Raw genomic sequence first — 21,958 nt, forward strand, 5'->3', positions numbered from 1 at the left:
GGTGTAAAGTGCACCACTGCATACAATATTCCGATATCAATAAAAAAATATTTGTTTTGAAGTTCTCATTTTACTTTGTCTTCACATTTTTAGTATCCATTTTCCATATTGATCATATAGTTTACTTTGAAAACCAATGTGTTTCAGTAACTGTGTTAATACAAAAAAAATGGGAAATATGTTCATTTTTGAGTGAAAATTACCCAAAGGAAATTTAATATACCTCAAAACTGTCACACAGTTCACATCAATTTGATTATTCCTTCATCCAAAGTTGTTTTTCCTTTCATCACTTAGTGGTTCAGAACTGCATTATTTCGCTCGCACTGCCATCTATTGGCTTAGACATGCAACAGCATAGTTATATATATAAGAAAAAAAAGGCCACAGAATATTGGAAAGGTCAAAATAAAAATCAGGGATAATATAATACGACATAATACTACATTTAACACAGTGTTGTCTATATCTCAGATGAAAAGGTTAAGTTATAAACCATTTATTTCTTCTTTAAGAGCTAGAGACTAGCCAAAATGAGTTGAATCCTTTCCTCAGCGATGAAATACTCATTGGCATTATGAGTTTAACGGAGGTTAAACTGTTACAAAAGGTCTGTGCTTTTCTGAAAATAAACCAGCACACCCTTCAAAAACATACAACGTGTTGGATTGATGGATAAATAGATAGATTTACCCCGCACCAGAATACATATAGGATCCCCACCAGATCACCCTAAAATACAGCAGAATGCAGATCACCCCTTTCGTTATATAGGTTACTTCATATACCCTACTGGCTTCATAGGGGCCCCAAAAGTCAGAACCTAGAATCGCCCCTGCTGTGAAGACATTCTGGAGTACGGCATTTATTTGGGGTGGATCATTGCGGCAAGCAAGATAGGATGTGCTGGGTTAGGTCAGGGGTCTCAAACTCAACTAACCTGGGGGCCGCTGGGCGTGTCTGGGTCAGGCTGGGCCCCATCAAGTATTCCACAAAAAAGGAGAACAACTCACCCATCTATAAGTTAATGATCGGGCTAAAATTAGATCACGTTGGCTATGTAATCGCTGACAACAGGGGACATTTTATAGCGGTTGGTGTGGAAACCGCCCGGCACATTTTAGCGTCCTTAGGCTTTGGTCGGGACTCAGGACACGCAACTCAAAATTGGGACTGTCCCGGCAAAACCAAGACATCTGTTCACCCTATCACAAGTGATAAAAAAGCGTGGCAAGCTACTCAGCAAAAATGTGCGTTTGAGTACAACGCGCGGTCCGCACTAACACTAAACTTTGATGTCAAGGGGCCACAAAATATCATCCCCCCGGGCCGCGAGTTTGAGACCCCTGGGTTAGGTTGTTAGTGGTTGTGAATATCCTAAATATATCCTAGCAATAAACTTATTTAAAAGACAGCAAATTAAAGAAAAACTCAAACCTAAATGACTACTGATTTTAAAGCATATGTTACAGTATATTATAAAAGACTCCTTTTTGATTTATAGTGATTTTTAAAAAATGATTCAATGTTAAAATAAAGAAAATACGAAGTAATAAATCTGCCGGCGAGCAGCACATGTACATTTTCTGTCACAGACCGGAAAGGGGCGGAGTCAATACGAGCGTCACCTGGAAGTCCAGCAGAGCGAACGGTAGACGTGAATGGTCGCTCTTTACAACATGCATCTTTAGGCTTGTCTTGGCACATTTGGACAATCATATCAACCCCGATCAAATTCAGCAATCGCTCACATATCTGCAGGTAAGGGATGCGGTGATAACCACGTTTTGCGGATGTAGTAGCAACAACTGCTGGTCGTTATATCGCAGAGTCACTAATCCATGCTATGCACGGTTATATCAAGCTAATACCTCACGTTATGGCTGATAACGCCAGCAATGGCTAACTGAAAGTAGCTCGTAGAGGTTGGGCAATTGTAGTGGGATAACCAAGTTTACCCCTTTGTTATTCCCAGCAGATACGTAGTCTTGTTTATATTGCCATGGCTAGATGGCCGATCACTGGAAACCGCTAGCCATGGGCTAACACAGGCAGCGGTCGACATTGACCAGGGCTAGTCCATGACGTCTCTCTGACAGCTCGTTACGGGTAGCAGTTACAACTCCAAAAGGCAATGTGTGTTCATCTTTATCACTCGTGTGAGTTGCACAGGCAGTATGAGTACTACCCAATGTGCTCGCTGTCGAATTCAATTGCTATTGGGTACCAACGTGACGATACATGTCAGTGTTTGGCTGGCATCCGCTAGCAACCGATGTTAGCCTAGTGACGAGGTACTGTGAACATGCGCTGTCGTCTCCTGCATTAGGTGTCCTTACAAGTTGAGCCTGGGTCTAGCACAATTGCCGAAGTATTACCGTAACCCTGCTTTGTTAAAGTATGTAAAGGAAAATGAGTCTGTTCTTCCCAAAGCTGTTCCTACAGTGCCATTGGGACACGAGAATAAATATATCCCTAGGCGTTGAGTGTCAAAGCTCAATAGAGTGAAGGAAGGTCTCCTTCAAGGAAATGATGTGTTATAGCCATTGACCTCTCTTGGTTAATGGGTTTGCTTGTCTTTAATGTTTAAGCCTCAGCCATATGTGTAGCATATCGGAACGACATATTTGGTTGAAACATAATTCAACACTTGTAGCTGAGTCAGACTGTTGTTGGTTAATTGTCTATAGCCCAAAGCCTTACTGTGTGTGTGTGTGTGTGTGTGTGTGTGTGTGTGTGTGTGTGTGTGTGTGTGTGTGTGGGGGGGGTCTTCATACTGATATGCCTTTTGTTTTGTTTTGCTTTATTTCTCAGTGCCTTGAGGATGAGATTACTCCAATAGCCGTGTTTATCTACAGCTCTGAAGTGCAATAGAGAGAGACGTAATGTACTATGTAACTAGTTGACAAGTGAGAGGATTGTGCAATAGATGCAGATGACCCAACAGGACAGGCAGGCTTATCGATTTCTGCAAGACTGGACTTGACCTGGCTGTAATGGAGCCTGTGCTGATCCCGCTGTCATTTTGTGTCCCAAGCTGATCTTGTTATCCCTCACGTTATCGCTCACGTAATCGCTCGTAGTAAAATGTTAGTACACTCAAGTCTTTCAATTGCTTTTCGGGAACTTATGAGGATTGCCAACAATCTACATCCAATAATGTGTTTCCTCTATAATGAAATGAATCCAGACGCTATACAGCCTATACAGCATTCGGCCTTCCCCTGAACCCGTCTTCAGCTAAGTCAGTGATGTTTGCTCTCAAGGAACAGTGGAGAGATGGGGTCAGGCTCAAGGCCTGCGTTGCCATGGCTGGGGGGCTTATGAAATTGTAAACAAGATCTGTTATAGTTACATGGTATAGACTAATCATCTTGTCATAAATGGCAAAAAACAAAAAGTTGTTCTCAGTCTATTAATTGAAAATGTTATGTCCATAGATAAAGTATGAAAAATAAAACAAATGTTATTGCGGACCATTTTTTCGTCTCAACAACGCTTTTCGTCACGTTTTAATGTTGCGATATTTCGTGGCACGAAATATTGTCACCTCCCTAATCTCTGCATTGCGTTGTGTCCCTGCGCTCGCCTCCAACAGCCAGCCCCTCGTCTCCTTAGCAGCACATCTGCTTTGGTCCCCCGGTGTGATGCTCACTGAAAACAGGGCCCACATGATGAGTCATGGCTCGACTCCCCAGGGATGGCTGCTGTGTCTCTTGCTGGTAGCCATAGCTCTACTGGCGCAATACTCGTCCTCCTCACACATCTATTGTCTCCTCTCATCTCTGTATCATAGCTTTTGTCTTTATGAGCTGGCGGGAGGCTTAGTTTAGGTACAGAACAGAGAGTCCTCCCCTCTGCTCCATTCACAGGAAGAACCTCGTGCGTGCAAGTCTGGTCTTTGGTTTCCCGCCCTGGGGGGCTTTGGTTCGAGGTACAGCGAGTCATCTTTTGAGGGTCATTAGATGATATTAAATAAAAGTTTAAAATAATCAACCTTGAGTGTGTACGGCAGTTGGTGTGTACTTTCTGTAGTATTTGTGGTGGTTACTTGTGTATATATATTCCCTGGTTAAGGGGTGCTGAATATTTGTTTAACCAAAATGCTTGGGAACATCTGATTTAAACGACAGATTTCCATCGCCAGCATTTATTTTTAGATTTCCCCCTTTGACAGCGATGAGAAATGGAATATTAGCCCCAAGTCATATTGTGTCTCAGCAAGTCTTTCCTGCTGACGTTGTGTTTTCTTTTTTTTTTTACAATGTCTTAACTATAGTGCAATGTTCTTCCGGGGACTGCAACACAGTGACACAGTTGTTTTGAAGTCTATCTCCCATCTCAGGCTTCAGCCTGTCGGATTTGAGTACAGGATGTAGTTCCTGTTGTTGACACCACATGTAAAAGGGGGTCACACTAGTCTGCTATGTTCTTCATTTTCCTCGTTGCAACACGTGTTGGCTGATAAAAATTCCAGTGAAGTCAAGTGCAAGCCATGGATTTCCGATATGCATGCCTGTGTAACTGTGCATTAAGGATAGCAAAGGGGATTGGTATTGCTGAAACTATCCATTAAAGTTTCTACACTTTATCATATATTTTTTACTTGGTTCTTTTATCATCTTTCTACATTTTCATTTGGGATTCAATTCAATGAAGATTATCACATGGTCGGTGCATCTCAAACTTTGCTCCCCGCGAGTTTGTACCAACAATTGAGCCATTTTTCTTCAGCCTCCCTCTGTGCCTCTTTGTCCTCCTCACCGACGCCCTCTGATCGTGTCTCTGGTGTTGTCTCCAGGGTGATCGGTGAGCCATGCCACCTGCACAGGGAGACTGCCCCCATCTGGAGTGCGTCGGGGAGATCACCAAGGAGGAACTCATTCAGAAGTCCCATGTGAGTCGCCTTTCTGTGGCTATACCTCATGGTTCCGCTTCTGTAGAACGCACACGCACGCACAAACAAACACACACTGTTTGCTGCTACTTGATGTCCATTCGGCCCATTGGAGCTTGTTGTACTTAAGGAATACGGAATTGTGGAATTTGATCCTTCCTTATCCTAATGTTTTATCTCTTTAGGGCCAGTGTCAAGACTGCAAAGTTGGTGGACCAAATCTCTGGGCGTGTCTGGAGGTAAGTCACACTATCTATTTTCGATTTATTATTTGTATTTTGTTGAGCTGAAAGACAAGTCATCAGTGTGGTCAAATATATATTCGGGTCCTCTGTTGGCTTCACACCACAGTGCTGTCGTTGGTTTTGTGAGCTAACAGTGTGGTGAAGTGTTCTCTAACAGCCCCTCTCTCTATCTGTGTGCCCTGGTGCTTCGTCTGCAGAACGGCTGTGTGTATGTCGGATGTGGGGAGTCGCACGCCGACCACAGCACCGTCCACTCCCAGGTAAGACCTCCCGGACTCAGACATGTTGTTGTTGTTGATAGGGCTGCTCGATTATGGAAAAAATCATAATCACGATTATTTTGGTCAGTATTGAAATCACGATCATTCAACCGATTTTTTTTGAGTTTGAAAACATAATGTATTTATTCAGCATGTCTCTCCCAGAAACACTTAGTAACTTTGAAATTTCGCCTTAAAAAAATACACAAAATGGTCCAAAAGAAAATGTTTAAATCTAAAATAATGTACCGATATGTATCCAGCTGTTCCAGCTGCACTCTCTATAAAACATTTAATAGAAAAATTTATAAATATCGAAAACTCGATTATATTAGGGAATATAACCGAAAATCAAGATCGAAATTCAATTAATCGCCCAGCCAAAGTTGTTGAAGTGCTGCTGTGGGGTGATAAGATGGGCCAAAGGCCACTTATCTACTGGCCGCAGAAGAACTCAACTGTTCGTCGTAGTAGTGTTTTGTCTATAGCATGAGATGTTCCACATACGATTTAAAACAAGGGAATATTCTCGTGAGTTCAGAAGAGGGACTCTTAGCCTCCAGCATTATATCCATCATTTTAGGACTCTGCTCTGCCATTAGAGAGATACTAGTGGTTCAGGCAACACACACACACACACACACACACACACACACACACACACACACACACACACACACACACACACACACACACACACACACACACACACACACACACACACACACACACACACACACACGTTTAGTTTGAGCAGTTCAAATGTTGGATTTGGGGTTTCTTGGCAGAATTGGCCGGCCTTGGATCATCCATAATGAATTCTGTCTCCCCAGGGAGCTCCTCCAGGAGGACGTGCTAGCACATTGACACAGTATTCCACACCCTCCTCCTCATTCTCTGCTCTCTAACACATGGCTCGGAGCCTGCTTTCTTCACAGAGCAGCCTGGCCATCTTTCCCTCCTCTGGGTTACACCTTTAAAAATGTTGTGCAACTCGTTTCACAAAAAGTCGACGTTGCGTTTCTCTACCGCAGCCCAGTGCCGGTGTGTGCTGCACAGCTCTGTGCGTGTGTTGTGGTGCTCGTTCTGGCTTTCTTCTCCACACACGGGGGGTGTGAGGCCTATGCGGCCTCGAGTTGGAAATGTTGTGACTTCTTTTGAACTGCCAAGTTGCTGCTGGTGCAATGGATCACCCCCCTCGGTTCAGAACGAACGTGATCCGCGGGTCGGCTGCAAAAAAACAAAACAAAATCTTAAAAAGAAGAGGAATAAAGCCTCATTGATGAGTGATCCCAGCCGTATCTGCCCAGTTAACCTGCTGCTGTGCGAGAGCCCATGTCCTTACAGCAACACAAGTTACGAGCTCCAAAATGACTCGTAATATCCTTGGCTGATATTCAAGAGCTTCTTAGTGCTGTTCATTGAGTCCTCCAATCAGGAGCAGTCTGTGAGCACAGGGTGAAAACACGCAATCTGTCTCATCTTCTAAAAGACGCGAAGCCAGATTTACTTTTGTGCAGCATTTAATTACTGACTCTCTGGACTACTGTAATGATGAAGAACCTTGGGCTTAGCTCAGACGGTGATACCCTTGTTAGTCTAATGGAGCATTTAATCTCTCCTCTTGTGAGGGTAGGTCACTGCCTGAGAGCAACGCTACACTGTTCAGTCGCATTCGGAGTGGCCTGTGATTAGTCATCTGCAAACGCTGAGCATTGCGTTTTGTACATCCCCACGCTTGAAGAGACAACCACAAAGCATGAGGCAGCGGCTTTCATCATTTATGTTGCATTTGTTGTCAGGCATTTATGCTCAAACAGACTTGGGCTCCGTTTCTTACAGGTTGCGGTTAGGCAAAACCCAAAGAGGGAAGAAGATAACATTAGCTGCAGCTTACAGCTCATTCATTAATGATTGAAACAAGGAGATGGGGTGAGGGGGGGTGAGGGGGGGGGGGGGGGGGGGGGGGGCCTCATCTCGGCCTGGCAGAGCGAGTTGCCAACAATGCAGACCCTGTTGAATAATGCATGTCATGCTGCTTCCACAATCTTCCACTGCTCCCGTTCTGGCCTGCCCGTCCGTCCATCTGTGGGTCAGTGTGTCTGTCTGTCTGTCTGGACCCCCGGTGGGACAGCAGAAAGACCAGGTTCAGCACTTGTGCTACCCCCACCCCCCCACCTGTCTCCTTTTGTCCTTTGAGGCACCAGAGTCTGAACCCGGGTGACACGCTGTCGGGTTGCGGTCAATCGATGCATTGGCAGGTTATTTGACTAGAGGAAAACCACTATGCTTTGAATAGGCATTAATGGGCTCCACACATGCAAATGTGGCTAGATAGGCCGTCAAGCCAAAGGTGGATTTAAGGCACATTTTAAATAATAAACATAAAAGCTCTGATGCTTTTATTCATATCAACTGGAGTGCAGAAGACGTGTAATTGAGGAGCAGGTATGGGATTTGGCATCTTGCTTGTGGAGGCTTAAAGGTAGGATTAGGACATTTGGGCTGAAACCAGAACTTTTTGGCGGGGAGTCAAACCCAGTGATTACTGTCGACTGCCGCGCCACCGAAAATCCCATCCCGATTCCTAAAGGCGTTTCTCTTTCATCTCCCCTAACGACCCCCTCTAAACCGACTAAAGTGAGCCGCATGGATGTCACTGAAACACATTTCCATGAAATCAGATCCCACGGTGTTGGTTGGTCCTAAGCAGCACGTTGCTAAAGCGTTTGTCCGGTGTGCAGGAGACGCGCCACAACCTGACGGTGAACCTGACCACGCTGCGAGTGTGGTGCTACGCCTGCAGCAAGGAGGTGTTCCTGGAGCGCAAGCTGGGCCCCGGGTCCCCCCTGGCCGACGGCAGGACCCTCCCGTCCCCCCAGGGCGCCACTCCGGTGAGGAACACGCCTCCACGCTGCACATCAATACCTCTGTCCTAGGGGAGGTTTCTCCGTGGCTGCCAAGGAGGGCTTAAATGCTTGAGCTAAGATAAGATAAGAGATAGTCACTGATGTTTTGTTTCTTTCAGAGCTTAGTTCTGAAAGAATTTCAGCGTCCAGTGTTGAAAATTGATAAGATGAATGGAAATAATAAAAAACGCATCAAGGTAATATCTATAATTGAAAATCCACTATAGCCTTTTTAATCAAGCGTAAACACGGGCTGCGGATCGTTATTTTGATGAGCCAACTGTGCTGGCTCATTGCACAGTGCGGGGCAACGCCGTGCACAGTTCTTACTCTGAGCGTCGGATTCCTCGTCATCCATCAGTATTTATGAGAGGTTGTTTTTCTGTTGTGTGTTTTGTCGTAGTGCGGTTATATAACTCTTATAACGCTGTGGAAACGGCCATAATTATTTCTGTTGGTTGTTAACAGCAGTCTGTCCCTAAGTCAGTGTCGGATAAAGATAACATTTACACTTGCATTACACAGCATGTGGATATTACCATATCTACGTCCACATCTTCTGACCGGTGTGTGTGTGTGTGTGTGTGTGTGTGTGTGTGTGTGTGTGTGTGTGTGTGTGTGTGTGTGTGTGTGTGTGTGTGTGTGTGTGTGTGTGTGTGTGTGTGTGTGTGTGTGTGTGTGTGTGTGTGTGTGCAGGAGAATGGCGGTCGGGCCCCTGGAAGCCCCGCCTCCCTGCGGCTGCCCTCCCCTAACGGCGCTGGCGACGACCTGGACATGGAGACGGAGGAGGACGACGAGCAACGGACCAGAGGTGAGGGCTGCAGCGGACCCCCGCGCTGGTGAACACTGATTAGTGACACTGTCATGGTCGCCGCCACACGAGTACAGTTTGACCGCACATCAACTCGGGCTGGGCCATTCATCGATATTCTGATCGCCATTTCGATTTTAGCGTCAAACGATCACAAAAGTAACATAATCGAGTTTTTGATTTTTTTTTATTATTTTCTTTTCATTACATTTTTTATAGAAAGAACAGCCGGTTACATATCCGTATTTTTTAGATTTTAACATTTTCATTTTCTTTTTGAAGAATTTTCTGTATTTTTTTAAGGTGAATAATTCAAAGTTCTCAGTTACAAAGTTTTTTTTGGGAGAGACATGCTGAATAAGTACATCATGTTTTCAAACTCCAAAAAATAATCGTTTGAATAATCATGATTTCAATATTGACCAAAATAATCGTGATTATGATATCTTTCCATAATCGAGCAGCCCTAACATCAACTTGCTTTTTGTGAGAAGTCGTAGAGAGTTTGTTGTTCTCCATCTGGGTGCTGTGTTTCAGTTGTAGCATTAGTGATTTAAAGTTCAAGAAAAGGTGAGGCTTTAGGAAAGATGGTGGACTGCTCCTACAGTACAATAATGAAGATTTGTTTTCATATTGCACTTTAGGGTTTTTCCATTATGCTTTCATTCGGTGGAGTGAGTTGAGTCATGGCTGCAAAAGGACCATGCAGCCCTTGTGTGCATCCATCTAGCGTTTGGATTTAAGAGGATTGACTTTTCTTTTTCTTCCTCGCTCCTTTTTTTAGGTTTGACCGGGTTGAAGAACATTGGCAACACCTGCTACATGAACGCAGCGCTGCAAGCCCTGTCCAACTGGTGAGACCGCTTGATAAGTTCTCTTATTATGATTGCTATTTTCCCTCCATATAACTCTTGCCTCTCTTCAACCCTTGAATCTACTACCACACTATTTCAATCATGGATTCTGGATTCCCTTTTGAATTTCTTATTAGTTCAGCCTGCGTTGTAGCGCTTTCTGCTTTACCACTGGGGAAAAATGGCCGCCGTCGGGTTCACTTCAAATGTTGCCCCACTGGGGGTATCCGCAGTGCAGCATTGGAGCTGGGCTGTGTTGGTCCGTTTAAATGTGTCTCCCTGTAGGATCTTCAGTTACAAATGAACCAGCCAACTCTTTCTTCCTGGGCCGTCTGTTTCATCTCCTTCACGGCCAGGCCTCTCCCAGCCAGCACGTTTTTGATCGTGCATTTATTTTATTTGTTCTTGCCGGGAGGGACCCAGGGCATCCACTGAACATATGTGCAGGGACCTGTTGAGCATCGGTAAAAGGTTTCTAAAGGCAGGTGTGTATTGCACAGCCTGAATAGAAGATTAAAACGGGAACGGGATCTGTGCCAGAATTGGCTCTTATGAAATTCAAAACAGACTAAAAATAGGATACCGTGGAAACAAAGTCACAAGAGACCATTTTTCCGGAGCTTCTGCATTCTGATGTCTGCGGTTGGTGTGTGTGTGTGTGTGTGTGTGTGTGTGTGTGTGTGTGTGTGTGTGTGTGTGTGTGTGTGTGTGTGTGTGTGTGTGTGTGTGTGTGTGTGTGTGTGTGTGTGTGTGTGTGTGTGTGTGTGTGTGTGTGTGTGTGTGTGTGCGCGCGCGCGCTCTCGGTGCCCAGTTTTGTCCCATTCGACAGCTTGTGAGGCTCTGCGATTTGTATTCCATTTAGATCCTTCTTTTACCTGATTCCTTTTCGTTAACGACGACTCACGCAGTGGAACACAATCTGAAACTCAGTATTCCTGATCTCATTCGTGCAACGGGATGGCAATTTTGCTTTGTCGTAAAATAAAAATTAATGAATATTCGCTGGATTAAGGTGACGTGCCTCTGTCATGGACATGAACCCTGCAGCGTTTTCTGAGAACAGAAACCTGTAACTAACGAATGCTTCGTGGCCACATATGAACCCTTTCTCTTGATCTTCTGTTTGCCACAGTCCGCCGTTGACACAGTTCTTCCTTGAATGTGGTGGCCTAGTGAGGACTGACAAGAAGCCTGCGCTGTGCAAAAGCTACCAGAAACTAGTGTCAGACCTCTGGCACAAGAACAGGTCAGTCCCTATCTCTATCTCTCTCTCTCTCGCACTTGCTCTCTCATATTGCATCGATATCTTTCACTCTTGACAAGTGGATAAACAAAGGGCTTGTGCAGCGCTGACATGATGTTGCCTTTATCAGCTTCTCGTAATCTGGCCCTTCTGTAGTCTTCTATTTTGGCACGGAGACGCTCTGTGTGAAACGCTTGGCTGCGCCATCTGTGCTCAGAGTTTTGCCGTTGCTGTGTTGCAGGCCTTCCTATGTGGTCCCGACCAATCTGTTCCAAGGGATCAAGTCCATCAACCCCATGTTCAGAGGGTACTCCCAGCAGGTGGGTGCAGTACAGGCACAAAGGAAAGGGCAAGGTGGCCATCACTTGTGTGGCTCGTAGCGTGGGGTCTGTTTGATATGCAGAGGTTTGACCAGGTTTCTCTCCAGTTGCCAGTGATGTTAGGCATTGGCACTTTCAATACTTCTGTCTGCTCTATTTGTATTGCATGTACAATGTTTATTGCTAGTATGAGAAGGAGAAGCCAGCCGGTATGCACTTTGTTATCTTTTATCCATGTATCGAACTATTCTTTAGTTTAAGATTGAGTCAGTCCCGATAAGAGGATTCGTCTGAAAGATAATTACTTGTGCAACTGCAAAGCCACTGAGGCACGCACGCACGCACGAATGCACATACACACACGAAAGCAAAACAATTCAAAAGCTGTATTATGAAAGCCTTGACAGTACTCCTGGTTTGGCCCGGTTCCATTTCGCTAAGCACAGTCTGTTAACTCGTCATGCCTTGTCAGATTGAACTGCTGCAAAGATTTGTGTGAAAGACGAATACACTCGAGGTTCTGGAAGAGAATTGACTCTCTCAAGCTTGGAAGACCTGCTTTCATTATGTAAAACTATCCTGATGTTGCATTCTACAGTCGTTCGCCGGGACTCTTTTGCTTTTGGAGATGATTGCTTTGTGAAAGATGAGCCAAATCGTTTTCTTTACTTTTCCGAGCAATTTGAAACCACAGATGAGTTTTTAAGCGGCCGTGGGTCTGTTTCCCCTCGCGTGCGTCCAGGACTCGCAGGAGTTCCTGCGCTGCCTGATGGACCAGCTCCACGAGGAGCTGAAGGAGACCCAGACGGAGCCCAGCGATGACCAATCCAACGGCGTCGCCGGGGACGACGGCCCCGAGGACGACAACCGCAGCCAATCGGAGAACGACTTCCAGTCGTGCGAGTCCTGCGGCAGCAGCGAACGCGCCGACTGCGAGGCGCAGGGCGGCGGCGGCGGCGTGGTGGGCGTGTCCACGGCGGACCGGCCGGCGGCGGACGACAACGCCAACGAGGCGGAGATGCTGGTCCCCGAGCGGGACGAGGTCACGGCCAACCGCTCGTGGCAGAAGGAGAAGAACATGATCAACGACGCGTACCGCTCCGGGGTCAGCGGGGGCGGGGACATGGGCGCCGACCTGGACAAGGACATCGACACCGCCGCCGCCGCCACCACCAACGAGAACACGTCCTTCATCTGCAGCCAGGGGGCGCTCAAGGTCCAAGGCAACAACACAGGTGAGCTAGCGGTCCGATGGGTTGCGTGCTTCACCGTTGGCCGAGCCGTTTTGGAGGTCTTCATACGCGGGTTGGTCTTGATCTTGAAGCTCAAGTACGACCCGTTCGCTCCTCCCTGCTGCAGAGTCATTCCAGGACATCCAGGTGTCCAGCACCACCCGGCCACAGTCTCCCGTCCCCATGGAAGGACACCATCCCAAACTCTCCAGCAGCCCGCCGAAAGCCTCCTCCGTCTGGCCCAACCTCAACTCTGCACACAAAAAAGGTACCAGGCGGCAGTTAAACTATGCAAAGTGGGCCGTGAGAGCCTTCAGAATCATTTCCTGAAGAAGTTAAAGAGTAACCATGTTTTATAAATCGAACAAAGGGGATAGCGCCATCTCTGGTGAACCAGGGAATATTGCATGGAATTTCTGATTGGCGCCAATTGGTTGCGAGGCATAGCAAATCCCTGACCATTTACTTGACTTGGCAGTCAATTCAACCAATGCCACAGTAATATAGTTATGGAAGTCATGTTTGATTGCGCACTTCAAAGATATGGGTGATTTTATCATTTTTATATTCCATCTAACTAAAATCAAGGTACTCTCTGTGTGTCTGTCTTTTGACTATCTCGACGACCGTTCAGCCGGAAGACTTCACACTTAGTGGGTGTTTGGCAGAGGAGCGAAGGAAGTGCAGTTGAGTGTTGAGTGTGAAGTTGTGTGGATGAGCGCTCTGGTATGAAAGCTGTCATACCAGAGGTCAAGCAAGGGGCCAGTTTCATACGTTTTTGGAACGGGCACTGCGGGCACTAGTGTAGTTAAGATTTATTTTTCAAGAAAAGTACACCCCCATTAACATTAAAATGTGCACTTCAATGTAAATGTGTCAGTGAGCCACGCGGCTAATTTACACATGTAGGTCAACAACAAAACAATTACACTCAAATAAAATAAAAACATCCAGTAAAGACGGCTACGGAGCCGTTCCAACGACTGTCCCTGAATGTCTGTCGCCGTTGCCTTCCCACCAGCGGTGACCTCCTTCAACCCCCCGAAGAACAAGCGCCAGAAGAAGTATCGCAGCGTGGTGACGGACATCTTCGACGGCACCATCGTCAGCGCGGTGCAGTGCCTCACCTGCGACCGGGTAAGAGCTGGCCTCACCTGCGACCGGGTAAGAGCTGGCCTCACCTGCGACCGGGTAAGAGCTGGCCTCACCTGCGACCGGGTAAGAGCTGGCCTCACCTGCGACCGGGTAAGAGCTGGCCTCACCTGCGACCGGGTAAGAGCTGGCCTCACCTGCGACCGGGTAAGAGCTGGCCTCACCTGCGACCGGGTAAGAGCTGGCCTCACCTGCGACCGGGTAAGAGCTGGCCTCACCTGCGACCGGGTAAGAGCTGGCCTCACCTGCGACCGGGTAAGAGCTGGCCTCACCTGCGACCGGGTAAGAGCTTGGCGTCGCAACGTGACCTCCAGAAGAGGACGCCTCTGGTCACGCCCGGGCATAGCCTCCGGTCATAATAGATGGACGCCTACATGGCCGGGTGGGCGGGGGAACTCGACGTGTAGCCGTAATGGGTCCAGGCAATGTACATGTATTATTGACCACGGTAACGCAGGGAATTCTGCACGGCACCGATTGGATTTGAGTGGAATGAATATATGAATAAATTAGATCAAATTGAATAATTCTAGTTAGATTATTTTATATAGTCATTTGAAGGAAATGCATTACATTTTCATTACATGAAAATACTAAGATGTACATATTGTAGTATTAGTAATAATATGCATAATAATATTAAATACTTTTATATTGACATTGAAAACTACACGGTTATCAATTGAAGGGAACATGGCTCTGTGTTAATGGAAACAGGACATCATGGCTGATCTTGTTCTCCTCACTCCTCGTCCCTCTGCACGCACGGCAGGTGTCTGTGACCCTGGAGAACTTCCAGGACATCTCCCTGCCCATCCCGGGGAAGGAGGACCTGGCCAAGCTGCACTCGTCCACCCACCAGACGTCTCTGGTCAAGGCGGGCTCCTGTGGGGAGGCCTACGCGCCCCAAGGCTGGATCTCCTTCGTCATGGAATACATCAAGAGGTACCTGCCTCCACTGGGGCACTTGGTGCTGTTGTTGTTGTTGTTGTAATTGTCGTCGTCGTCGTTGTTATCGTCGTCGTTGTTTTTGTCGTCGTCGTTGTTGTTGTTGTTGTTGTTGTTGTCGTTGTTCTTGCTGCTGTTGTTGTTGACGTCACCCATCATTGCGAGCTGCTGAACACGGGTGCAGCTCATCGTGCTCAGTGGGGGCTCGTTAATTATTAAGTACCCGATGGAAATGTGTGTACGCTGAGGGTATGGTACACTTTAAAATGATGTGGAATGATTCAAAGCCAAGTAGTACCCCAGTAACACATGGGTCATGGCACGGGAACAATGTGACAACCTTTCTTTCTACAATTAAATATGTTGTCGGTGCATTTTGCTGAATGGGTGAATAGTAAAAGTGTTTAATTAAGCTTACGGTTCAGAATGTCCATTCTAATTCCATGTTGTCTGTAATTAAATGCATATCATAATGCATATACCCACCCATGAGTTACCTTCTTACCCTACTTTGACACCACTTTCTGAAAGAGTCCATTACCTGCCCTTCGTCTGCCTAAACGGAGCTTAAAGAGATTAAACATAATGTCAGAGTAGTGAGATGAAGGCCCGGGCTAGCCTGCTTATTCACTCCCAAAGAAAGCACTTAGAATTCCACTGTGTCTTGACCAGGAAACTTCCACTTTTTCTTATTGGAACCAATTTACCAATTATTCAGCTCTGGAGGGTTGAGTTCTCAGTACTTATTGGCTTTTTATTCTGTTCTAGCTGGTTCTGGGGTCCAGTAGTCACGCTACAGGATTGTCTCGCAGCCTTCTTTGCCAGGGATGAACTAAAAGGTAAGAAAGCAGAGGTTTGTGTTAATGAATACCGTCGTAGATGATGGGTTCTAGTTGTTTGACAGCGGGAGAACCATATGGCTGCCGCTGCCCGTCCCAGACAGCCGGTGGTCGTAGCAGCTTAGTTTTCCTTCCTCTTGTTCCTCCGGGGATTAATAAAGTGTCACCTTATATTAGACACTTGACTCTTTGTTTCTGTGTATTTTAGGGGACAACATGTACAGCTGTGAAAAGTGCAAGAAGTGAGTGTTTTTCCAGCACAAATTAAACGATCACGGTTGAAAAACAATGAAACTGAATCTCGAACACCCACTCTTAACATTTCTCTGAACCCGTTTCCTTTTTCTTGTCCTTATTTAGGTTACGAAACGGAGTCAAATTCTGCAAAGTACAGAGTTTGCCCGAGGTATGCAAAGCCTCTAGAGTCATTCTTTTTTTTTTAATGTTTTGTTGCTGCAACAAAAAGCCCACACCGGGTCATTTCACTGTTTCACATCGTTTCACCGTTCTCCTCGACGCCTCCCTCCTCTCGCGATCGGCTCCTGCCGCCACAGATCCTGTGCATCCACCTGAAGCGCTTCCGGCACGAGCTGATGTTCTCCACCAAGATCGGCACCCACGTGTCCTTCCCCCTGGACGGCCTGGACCTGCAGCCCTTCCTGGGCAAGGACAGCGCCGCGCAGACCACCTCGTACGACCTGCTGTCCGTCATCTGTCACCACGGCACCGCCAGCAGTGAGTCGGCACGGCGACACACACACACGCACACGCACACGACGGGAGGCGGTCAGTGGCCCGGCCCCTCCCGTAATCGGAGCGTTTGTCCGTGTGACCCGCGTCAGTGCAGGGGGTCGTTCCTGACCTCCTCTTCCCCTTGTCCCAGGCGGCCACTACATCGCGTACTGCCGGAACGACCTCAACAACCTGTGGTACGAGTTTGACGACCAGAGCGTGACGGAGGTCTCCGAGTCCTGCGTGCAGAACGCCGAGGCCTACGTGCTCTTCTACAAGTGAGCGTTGTTCCGGCCGACCCCAGCTGTCGGCTCTGCCGCAGACGGAGAGTGATTGTGCATTAGCGGGCCCCTGCTGTTCACAACCGACCTCATGAATCGGATTGAACTCGGCTGCCATTTCTCCGTGCTACGCTCTGAACGGTCTTTACGTGCACGGTGCCGCGGACGCCTCACTGTGTGTGTGTGTGTGTGTGTGTGTGTGTGTGTGTGTGTGTGTGTGTGTGCGTCCTGCCACTGACGCCTCATTGTGTGTGTGCGTGTGCCCGTCCTGACGCCTCATTGTGTGTGCGTGCGCCCCCTTCCTGACGCCTCATAGTGTGTGTGCGCCCGCCCGTCCTGACGCTTCATTGTGTGCGTGCGCCCGTCCTGACGCCTCATTGTGTGTGTGCGCCCGTCCTGACGCCTCATTGTGTGCGTGCGCCCGTCCTGACGCCTCATTGTGTGTGTGTGCGTGCGCCCGTCCTGACGCCTCACTGTGTGTGTGCGTCCTGTCCCGCGGCAGGAAGAGCAGCGAGGAGGCTGTGAAGGAGCGGCGCCGGGTGACGGCGCTGATGAACATGATGGAGCCCAGCCTGATGCAGTTCTACGTGTCCCGCCAGTGGCTCAACAAGTTCAGGACCTTCGCCGAGCCCGGGCCCATCTCCAACACTGACTTCCTCTGCTCGCACGGGGGTGATTACAGCAGACCTCAAGATGCCCTTCCCAAAAAGCCATTTGTCATGTCACCCCCCCCCCCCCTCAACGTATCTCCCCTATCTCTATCCCTCTTCCCCAACAATCATGTCCTCCCCCCAAAATGCCAGTGCTGCCAAGCAACCCCATACCACCCCCCTCCAGCCACCCCCCTCCAGCCACCAGCCACCCCCCCCTCCCTCCCCCCCCCCTCCCTCTCCCCCCACCCGGCTTTGTCTTTGATCCTTGCAAAGGATTTGAAAGTTGAAGGAAGGCTGTGCCCTATTCCCAGTAGTACTGGGCGGGCTTCAAAGGCTTTTCTTTAATTCCCTTCCCTCTGAACGACTCTTTAAACTGCTGGATGGCGGGAAGAGAGGAGATGCTGAGATGATGCTATTTATTTTTTACTATATATTTCTATTATTTTATATATATATTTATTATTTCATTATTATTTATTTATTTTAACGGAACTTGGCATGGGAAAGCAAATTGGAATGGTCTCCATCTCTGTGGCAGCCCCAGCAGGCGTTAACACGGTCTGGGAGACGACTCAACGTCTAAGTGTTCACACCGGCTCCGATTGGACGTCTGAGCTTGGCTTTTAACGAATCTCCATCGAGGGCCTCGAGCTCCTCGAGCTCATAGCGGCGTTCAGATCCGGATCCCGGTGGTTCACGTTTCGTGTGTGTGTGCATGCGTACTCCTGGCTGGAGGATTCATCTTTTTTTCTATTTTCTTTTTGCGTCCTCCAGGGGTGCCCCCCAACAAGGCCACGTGCATCGACGACCTGGTGGTGATGCTGCCGCAGAACGTGTGGGACCACCTGTACAGCAGGTAGCCCGCCAGTGCACACGTAGAGAGTAGGGATCCTCCGGTATCGAGGTTTATTCTTCATCAGCCTTTACCGATGACCGATACCGATTGTTGTCTTGAGCCGATGTTTGGAGCTGATGCTGCAGCGGGTAATGAGACCGCTGCCCCCCCCCCCCCCCCCCCCAGGTACGGAGGAGGGCCTGCCGTCAACCACCTGTACGTCTGCCACACCTGCCAGACGGAGATCGAGAGGCTCGAGAAGCGCCGCAGGACGGAGCGGGACATGTTTGTGCGGGTACGTCCGGCGGGAATTCAAATCGCAAAGCGAATTCAAATCGCAATCGCAACGTCATAGAACGCGACTGGCAAAATCGCAAAGGGTGTGATTTGTTACCGTTACTGACTGGAGATCGCTAAGGTTTATTTTTCTTTTACAATTCCATAGTTAAATAAAGATGTTGTGATATCAATTCACCTCAACACATCGGCCTGGCCTAAAGGAAAGAGCAGTTTACATGTTGACTGCTTCCAGTGTTGTGTTGGTCATACTAAAGAAGGATTTATTGCTTTTTTTTTTTGTGGATAAATCAGAACATAAGGAACTTAATAAGGTAACACTTTATTATAAGGTGCCATAATGAATAGCAAACTAGTCATTACCGAACCCTTTGTTAATATCTGTTAATGACTAACGTGACTTCAGCTCCTCGCCGGGGGGGGGGCCGAGGGGAGAGGTGTGCGTTCCATGAGAGGTTCGTCATTAATGCAGGGAGACGGACTCTGTCCACCAGATGCCCTCCGAACATGAGGGAGGAGGGGGGAGGGAGGGAGAGAGAGAGAGGGAGGGAGGGAGGGGGGGGAGTGAGGGGGAGAGGAGGAGAGGGAGGGGGGAGAGAAAGGGAGGGAGGGGGGGGGGGAGAGAAAGGGAGGGAGGGGGAGGGAGGGGGAGAGAGGGAGGCATGATTGTTTGAAAAGGAGCGCCTTGAATTGGAACTCAAAGTGCATATAATCAATAAGAGCCCCCATATGCCGTCCTCCTCTCAATCCTTTTTGCCCTCACACTTCATGTCCCTCCCTTGTTTTTCATTCTCTCCCCCCCACTCCCCTCCTCCTCCCCCCCCTCCTCCCCCGTCCTCCTGCTGTCGCTCTCTCCAGCTGAACAAGGCCTTCCAGGAGGAGGAGTCTCCGGTGGTCATATACTGCATCAGCATGCAGTGGTTCCGAGAGTGGGAGGGCTTTGTCAAAGGAAAGGACAATGGTAAGTGGACCGGGGGCATGGCAAGCTCCGCCCCTTCTTTACCCTGATTGGTTGTCCATTGTTTTTTTGATATCCTTTTGAAAGTAGATGTCATATATATACTCGGACACTTCCTACTTATCTTGTTAACCATCTACTGTGTAGCTCTATTCCATGCATGAGGATACATTTGGATAAAAAAAATTCATGTTGCATTCATAATCTAATTAGTTACCAAATTGCAAATTCTACCCAATCCCATGAAAGAAAATCCAACGAGCTCATGTGAATTAATCTTCAAAGAGCATGCTTAATTCACCCATGTCAGGTTTGTATGCTTGCATGTTCCCAAAATCGCGTATTCTCTCGCCATGAATATTAATCTTTGAGAGCTTTTATCAAGTATTCTCCTTTGGTCCTTCAGTTGTTTACCATTGATCAAGATAGTGGAGCTGCAATCACTGACACTGATGGCAAATGTGTTTTTGTCGTCTTTATTCTTCTGAAGATCCACCAGGGCAAATCGACAACTCCAAGATTGCAATGAACAAGAATGGCCATCTGACGCTTAAACAAGGTACGGTTTGAGTTATTGTTTTCCTAACCCATAATGTGGACTCAATCTGAACTCGTACTACAGTATGTTTGAAAAATAATTGTGATTCTTGGTCTTTGATGAATGCTTTGTAAGTGAAAGCTCCAACGATGTGCTTTTGTATTGTATTCTTGTATTAACCTGTCTGGTGCCGGTCCCTTTTTTTTAGTCATGGGATAATCAAAGCTGGGCTGGTGCCTCGGGGGTTTGTGTAAGCCCGTGTTTTAATCCTACTCACCCCTTCAGGAGCGGACTCGGGGCAGATCTCGGAGGAGACGTGGAACTTCCTCCACTCCATCCACGGCGGCGGTCCCCTGGTGACGGTCCGGCCCAGCGTCAGCCACCAGGAGCCGGAGTCGTCCCAGTCCGAGGAGAAGATAGAGTGGGAGACGCGCTCCGTGTGACCGATCCACCCCGGGGACACCTCCCCACTCAGAGAGAACCCACACTCACCAACTAACAATTAAACCACCTTTTTGTTTTGCACTTGACTTTTAATTTGAAAAGCATTGGAGGGAAGGACCTCATCTCCACCGCTTTGAGGCAGGCGTTGAACTCCAGACACCGCATCTGAGCCCGCCGATTGGTTCACGTCCCGTTGTATATATCTGTTAATAGCGCTCTTAAATTTTTATTAGGACTGTAGTATCCACGTGTTAGAATGTTTCCAGACAGTCTGCCAAATCCGACTTTAGATGAACGTCTTCGGTCGGACGCCAGACTAGCTCACATCTGGGTGAATGGGGCGTTTCATCTCGTCTCCCCCCAGAAGTTATGCTATAACATAGTAGTAAGACTGGGTATGAGATTACCACACCGCAAACATTGAACTTTCACATCGATAAATGTGCAGCTAATGATTCCATTGAAAGCCCAACATAGTTTATTCTTGACCAAATGAGCATATGTGTATTTGTCTAGTTTTGTTTATAATGATTATTCACATTGCATCTTGCTGTATATTGAACCGAACGTTCCTGTTGCATAAGAATACTGTCCAATGAAAAATGACAGACTAGCACTGACACTTGACAATAATCTTGAGATTATTAAGGGACTAAATACTAAGTGGTCTTGGGAAATGTTGTGTTTTGCAATGTTCTATAGATGGGCGAAGTGGCATGCTAACACAAATGTGTGGTTGTATTTGAATGTACCAGTACTTGTAGTACATGGGTAATGTCTGGTTGTATTTGAATGTACCAGTACTTAATAGTACATGGGTAATGTTTCCAAGCACTTACTTATTTATCCCACTAGGGTATAATTTACTATGATGTGGAATTTACCTTTATAGAAAATGTGACGGTCGGTTCTGAATGCATGTTTTGACCACACTTATTCACAAGCAAGACCCCCAGCTGTGCTTCCCGTAAGCTACAACGAAATTCTAAGCTATCCATTAAACGTGTACATAATCGTAACACTTACAGTTTCACTCAATTGTAAATGCTCCAAATACTTAACCAAATGTATGTTTTCATTACAAATCTGAAGGCATTGTATATGAGCATGGTGTTGCTAAATTTGAATGATGACGAGGGATAAATAATGAATGTTGCACTATTCCATATTGCATTTAGGACAATAAATTGGTTCTCATTCTGCTCGCTGATACGATTAAAATGTTAAAGTGTGTGTTAATACATTGTGTTAGCCATTTATTTAAACATGTGATCTCCATAATGGGTGCAAATAATAACCAAAGAGTGCAGAGAACATTTTTGCTGACTTTGAGTTATCGTGTAAACTACAAAAAGCTAATTAGTCTGCAACATTGTACTATTATCAGGGGCCAAAATGTACAGTATTGCAGTCTGATGAGCCCGGTTCAATCGGCTCACACACACCCGACTGGTTGACTGGATTGAAAACATGGCTGCTACCGAACGTGTAGCAGATTTACGGAAGTGAG

At 47.2% G+C, this 21,958-nt stretch overlaps 1 protein-coding gene across 1 annotated transcript; it reads left to right on the top strand.

The window, feature by feature from the left end:
- The first annotated feature begins 1,611 nt into the window (after positions 1-1,611).
- On the top strand, positions 1,612-21,952 carry usp33 (ubiquitin specific peptidase 33). Its single transcript, XM_056596239.1, has 24 exons — positions 1,612-1,761; positions 4,802-4,897; positions 5,083-5,136; positions 5,340-5,402; positions 8,147-8,296; positions 9,008-9,122; positions 9,907-9,976; positions 11,109-11,222; positions 11,461-11,539; positions 12,282-12,774; positions 12,899-13,039; positions 13,793-13,908; positions 14,696-14,868; positions 15,640-15,710; positions 15,919-15,952; positions 16,071-16,116; positions 16,265-16,445; positions 16,594-16,720; positions 17,226-17,395; positions 18,151-18,232; positions 18,398-18,506; positions 19,367-19,469; positions 19,957-20,025; positions 20,290-21,952. The coding sequence occupies exons 2-24, from the start codon at positions 4,817-4,819 to the stop codon at positions 20,445-20,447; spliced, it is 2,799 nt and encodes a 932-aa protein (XP_056452214.1). The 5' UTR covers positions 1,612-1,761; positions 4,802-4,816; the 3' UTR covers positions 20,448-21,952.
- The last annotated feature ends 6 nt before the right edge of the window (positions 21,953-21,958 follow it).

This window comes from Gadus chalcogrammus, chromosome 8 (genome assembly GCF_026213295.1).
Source record: "Gadus chalcogrammus isolate NIFS_2021 chromosome 8, NIFS_Gcha_1.0, whole genome shotgun sequence".
Classification (NCBI taxonomy): Eukaryota; Metazoa; Chordata; class Actinopteri; order Gadiformes; family Gadidae; genus Gadus; species Gadus chalcogrammus.